This window comes from Moschus berezovskii, chromosome 15, assembly GCF_049115385.1.
Source record: "Moschus berezovskii isolate FMDL1 chromosome 15, NW_MosBer_1.0, whole genome shotgun sequence".
NCBI lineage: Eukaryota > Metazoa > Chordata > Mammalia > Artiodactyla > Moschidae > Moschus > Moschus berezovskii.
In genome coordinates, this window is record NC_142474.1 from 24,837,461 (window position 1) to 24,843,460 (window position 6,000).

Sequence of the window (6,000 nt, forward strand, 5' to 3'; positions counted from 1 at the left end):
TAGGATGATACTATTCCATTCTGAGTTCACCCGTTGTTTATTCGAAAATAATGAAGCTCACTTCTCTGTTCTTTGGAATAATCTCACCAGTAAATAGTTTTGGAAATCTTTGGTTAAATGATTCTCTCATTAAATTCTTTGTTCTTCTCGTGCCTGTGTAATATCTGGTCATTGATTTATGGATTCCCTGCATTGGCCAGATATTCTCCGCATCTCCTCTAGGTTTAATAGTGGTTCCCCCTCTCTCCTGACAGGAGGCTGAAATGTTACGCTCCATCTCCTTTCATCCTTCTGGAGACTTTATACTTGTGGGGACTCAACATCCGACACTTCGACTTTATGACATCAACACATTTCAGTGCTTTGTCTCTTGCAACCCTCAAGATCAGCACACCGATGCCATATGTTCAGTGAATTACAATCCTAGTGCCAATATGTACGTGACTGGTAGCAAGGATGGCTGCATCAAATTATGGGATGGCGTCTCAAATCGGTGCATCACAACATTTGAGAAAGCACATGATGGTGCGGAAGTTTGTTCTGCCATCTTTTCGAAAAATTCTAAATATATTCTGTCAAGTGGAAAGGACTCTGTAGCTAAACTTTGGGAAATATCAACAGGACGAACGCTGGTCAGATACACAGGTATGTAAAAGGTTGATATCAATTCACGTTTCTGAGGTGTTTTAGTTTCCAGAACTCTCGAAACAGATCCACACAATAAATCCATGTGACTCAAACAAGAGTCAGAGCTGGAAGTAGAGGCCACAGTTTCTTAACTTGGCTCATCTCAGTATGTTAACAGCTAAAATTAGATCTGATTGCATGCAAGTAACACTTGAGAGTTTGGAGATTCATTTGTATACCCACGGCCTGCCTATTGCCCACAAAAACATGAACGTGGTGCAGAGAAAACCCTCAGTGAGTGAGAGGGAAGATCTTGGCTTGTGCCTGAAGAGAGGAAGCCCCCAAAAGAGACCCCAAGTGTTCTGGACCTATATAAATGCACGATGATTAATTCACATTGGTCTTTGGTTGTAACAGTTGTGCCAGAGCTCTTTTTACAAGATCCATTTAAATGGATCCTATCCCTAGCAGCTTCCCTTGTAGCTCAGTTGGTAAAGAATCTGCCTGCAGTGCAGGAGACCTGGGTTTGATCCCTGGGTTGGGAAGATCCCCTGGAGAAGGAAATGGCAACCCACTCCAGTGTCCTTGCCTGGAAAATCTCATGGACAGAGGAGCTTGGTGGGCTGCAGTCCATGGGGTCGCAAAGAGTCGGGCACGACTGAGCGACTAACACTATCCCTGGCAGTCAGTGTTCAGGTCTAATTATTTGATAGTAAGTGTTAAAATATTGTGTTTCATTCTTTTGATCCTCGTAGTAGCTAAGGCTGTTTGGTAGAAGACCAGCTAGTTTCCTCTGTTGTGAGCTGTTTGTGTCACACAGTGAAATTCCTGTGACCAGAACTTAAAACTCATAAGGGATCTCCTGGGGTGCTAGTAAGTGGAGGAGATTGGAGAGTCAGTGACCTGGGAACCGCTAGGGTGCAGCATAACCTGCCTTAGGATTATCTCATGGTGACCAGAGTCAGCTTCCTCCCTGGCTTCCTCTGTAGCTGGTGCAACGTGGAGGAGTCATTTTTGTTTTAGGAATGTTTGGAATGTTTTTGTGGTTATATGTGGTTGATTGGTTTGTTTTGCTAGAGAATTGGGATTTGGTTTTTAAATGAGATTATACTGAATTTATATGCAAATTCCCTTTTTTCCTAATTCACAGTTTAAGACCCCTTCATGTCAGCACTTTTGGATGTTTCTGCAGTTTTAATGTTTAGTTAGAATTCAAAGGGATCTTGAAATAATGAAAGAGAAGGGAAAACTATCAAGTAAATAATAGACATTTTTATATTAGAGGTTAATTTAAAACACTGTAAACAAAATTAAAATGTTGGACTTGGGTGGAAATATCCATAGCATATGTAATAAACATGTCAGATATTGGTCAGTGAACCCAAGGAAAGATGACCAACTTCACCAAAAACCTAAGAAACAAAAATGGAAGAATCCTTTTCTTGCTCATCAGATTTTAGGAATTTAAAAGATTGGTATTATCTAGTATCAATAAATATTTTGGGAAATCACTTACTTGTTAGGAATATCGATTGGTAAAATATTTCTGAAGGGCAACTTGGTGTCATAGATCAAAGTTTTAAATATACATATATTTTTGACCTGCTGTACCCACTGTTAGAAATTTAAGAAGAATCTTGGGAAGCATGCACGCACACTCATAGTAATGTTTGTTGAACACTGAGCCTGCCAAGTGGACTGGACATCACACCTCTTTTTAATCCCCGCAGCATCCTGAGGACAGGTGCTCTGATTATCCCCACAGAACAGATGAGACCTGGGGATGTTAAGTCATTTCTTCAGTATCACATCCAGAATAAGTACTGAGTCCAGATCCAACAGCACAGTGTATATTTTTACCCATTGAGCTATATTCCCTTCTTTGTGGGTCTCCACCACATGCAGTATAAATTAGAAATGAGTGTACAATGCACAGAGAGATGTGGAAAAGTTGCTCATCAAAATGTTAACCCTGGGTATAAGGTTATCAGGCAGATTTTTTTGGTAATAGTTTATGTAATACTTAAAACATAAAATACGATTTTTTACTTATGGTCATTAAAAAGCATAAAACTTCCTTCTGGAGAGTGGCTGCTCATACATTCCGGTGCTTCTAGTGCTGGGGATTTAATCCCAAAGAAATAATGTGTTCTCCACCAAGGATGTTTATCACAGTATCCCAATTGGATACAAACTAAATGCATGGCAAGAAAAGGATTGTTAAGTAGTGGTGCTTTCAAACAGTGGGATACTTTGCAGCCAGGAAAAAAGCATGAGAAGTGTACCCAACATGAAGTTAGATAATGTGGCACCACTTGTATATTCTTTTTCTTTTTAAGGTGTTTAAAGAGTTTCCAAAATTGAACAATAAATGTGTATTACTTCAACAATTAATGCTGTGTTTATATCAGTACAGATAATAACAAAAGTAGAACAGTCTGGTGTCTAAGATATGAACTTGGAAAGCTGGCCCTGGCACCCAGGCCCCTAACCTCTCGGTCTCTGCACAGGCGCTGGCTTGAGCGGGCGGCAGGTGCACCGGACGCAGGCCGTCTTCAACCACACGGAGGACTACGTGCTGCTGCCCGACGAGAGGACCATCAGCCTGTGCTGCTGGGACTCGCGGACAGCCGAGCGCCGGAACCTGCTCTCCCTGGGCCACAACAACATCGTGCGCTGCATTGTGCACTCGCCCACCAACCCCGGCTTCATGACCTGCAGCGATGACTTCCGGGCACGATTTTGGTACCGGAGGTCGACCACGGACTAGAACTGCCTGCGCTCAACAGGGTTCTTTTCTCGAGGACTCTGCCCTCTTCTCCACCAGCCCCCTCCTGTGTCCGTCACCAGCCTCAGTAGTAAGTCATCGCTCCATCTCTGGCGGTTGTGCTGCCACCTCTGCATCCTTCTGGGATTTATTTGAAAGAGTCTTTTTTTACCTTGATGGAGAATCATGGTGGAAAAAGTTGGAAACATGGATCTGTGCGGTTGTTCTGCACTCACTGATTATTACAGTGTGATTTTCATCAGTTTTGTAAATACAGGACTTGCTATTTCTCTGGACTCTTCATCACTTGAAGGATAGAGTATTAAAGTGCTTTCTGGATCCCACGTGGATCTGTCATGAGGAATGTGCATCCGGATATTTTTGGCAGCTTCTGTGCCTGTTCTGCATCCTCCTTGTGTATTTCCAGAATACATTTCGGCAGATACATAGGCATACAGCTCTGAGAATCAAGAGTTTTATGCCACATTAAATTCATTTTAGAAAATCTATCAATTCTATCCTAAAATGACATCATTCTGATAATAAAGCTCAGATGTACAACTTTACCGTCGACACACCTTTCACTTCATTAAAATGAATGGACGGTTTTTCCTAAAGATTTGTAGGAGGTGTGTGTCCCAGCACACTTCCCTCATAGTCCTTTGACAACCTAAAACGCTTATCTTCAGTAAGATGACCTTGTTACCCTTTGATGGGAAACATTGATAGTATAGTCGATCTAACCAAAATTAGGTGAACTGGCTGCTGCTGTCAGGTGTTGTTCATCGTCAGGAATGATCTCTATCAATTGACTTTCTCCTTACGTGATTTTAAATCTTAGCTTTCAGTTCCCTGCAGCATGTACCATGGCTACTCATATTGGATGCACCTAGCAGCGGTGTTCTCAGAATTTTTTTCCTTTTTTTTTTTTGCAATTAACCAAATAATACAGGTTTTCTTATTCTTAGAATTTTTTATATAGCGACAGTACTTCTCTGGATTCAATTCTAGCCTCATCAGAGAGCCCTGAGCTCCTCTTACCAGATGGATGTTCTGGTAATGGTAATGATAATGTTTATCATTATCCCCCAATACAGATACCTCATGATCTGAGTAGGAGTACCTAGAAATACAACCCGGGATCATTTGATAAAGATACTAAATAGACTAATTGTTTTATGTTATAGGAATTAATTTATAGTCTTCTGAAGTTTACTGTTTAAAACTTCTGCTTTAGACATCATCCTTAAGGATCATTTTAACTCTTTGATCTATAAAACCATTTTCATGTTAAGTCACAGGTTATAGTTCAGGTTTCCAAAGAGCTATATGTTTGGGTCCGTAGTGAGTTTAAATTTATTTTGTGTCCTGATTCTCCAGTATTTGAGCTTGGCCATCTGTGGGTGCCGTTTTTATAAGACTGAAAGAAACCTGCTGAGTAGAATAAAGGATAACCAGTTCTACCCAAGAAATTACCAACCAAAACTACCCACACTTCGTGACTTTCAGCCTTCGAAACAGTAAAGTCGAGGTCTGACTTTTTTGCTTCTCTCTGAGATGCACTGGGATGAGCACACTACATACACTCTTGATACTGGTTCCATTGGACCTTTTTAACTGTTCATGAATTGAAATGATAATGCCTAATTTTTTTCAGCTTTTGGAATAGTCTCAGCAATGTGTCTGTAGTTTCAGGACTTCTGTTTACAAGATCAAGATGCTTCCATGTGTTTCCAAAATAACTTCTTTAAAAAATTTTTCTTCTTTTAAAACTCACATTCATGTTTCAAACTAGTGTAAAGGGACTTGGTTTCCTCACATTGTTAATTATACCACAGAACACCCCGACATGCAGAGGGTGAGTAACATTCAGTCAAGATCAGAACTTAAAACTTCAATGTTATTTTTTTTAAAGATATGTGATTTCTAAAATAAACTTTTTATATATAATGATCATTTAAAGATAGTTCATTTTTGGGGGGAGAGTTCTCTTGCATCTTTCTGTGTTACAACATAAGGTCTTAAACAGCCATTGTGAGTTTGGATTGATACTTCTCTCGGTTTCTTTAGCGTTTTGTTCTGGAAACCAGACTTAATCACCTGTAGATGTGTATCTTTGCTCTTCTGTGAATTTAAAATTTTGAGTATAATCTGTTCCTTTAGATCACTCAGAGAAATCTACCTTTTGTCTTAAGCTTTGGTTTCCCTTGGCATGCATGCCTGCATTCTCAGTTGCCCAGTCATGCCCAACTCTTTGGGACCCCATGGACTGTAGTCCACCAGGCTCCTCTGTCCATGGGATTTTCCAGGCAAGAATACTGGAGTGGGTTGCCATTTCCTTCTCCAGGGGATCTTCCCAACCCAGGGATCAAACCCAAGTCTCCTGCATTGGCAGGCAGATTCCTTATCGCTGAACCACCCGAAAGAAGAGATTGCTGGGGGGAGTCCCAAGTCTCAGCTCTCTTAAGGGAACTCATTTCTCTTCCAGGCGATAGTTTACTTTTCTGTGATTGAAGAGCTTCTCAAAATCATCCCCAACGTGCAGCTCCATCAGTGAAGCTCCTTTTTTAAAAACACATCATGATATAAACAATTGGGGGAGGGGG

At 40.8% G+C, this 6,000-nt stretch overlaps 1 protein-coding gene across 2 annotated transcripts in view; it reads left to right on the forward strand.

Annotated features, from left to right (window-relative positions):
- Positions 1-5,310, forward strand: part of CSTF1 (cleavage stimulation factor subunit 1) — a 13,556-nt gene extending 8,246 nt beyond the window's left edge. For both annotated transcript variants that reach the window (XM_055434462.2, XM_055434452.2), the window contains exons 5-6: positions 255-645; positions 3,138-5,310. In XM_055434462.2, coding sequence (XP_055290437.1) covers positions 255-645; positions 3,138-3,397 — 651 coding nt within the window. In that variant the 3' untranslated portion in view covers positions 3,398-5,310. The remainder of the gene's footprint in view (positions 1-254; positions 646-3,137) is intronic.
- Positions 5,311-6,000: the final 690 nt, after the last annotated feature.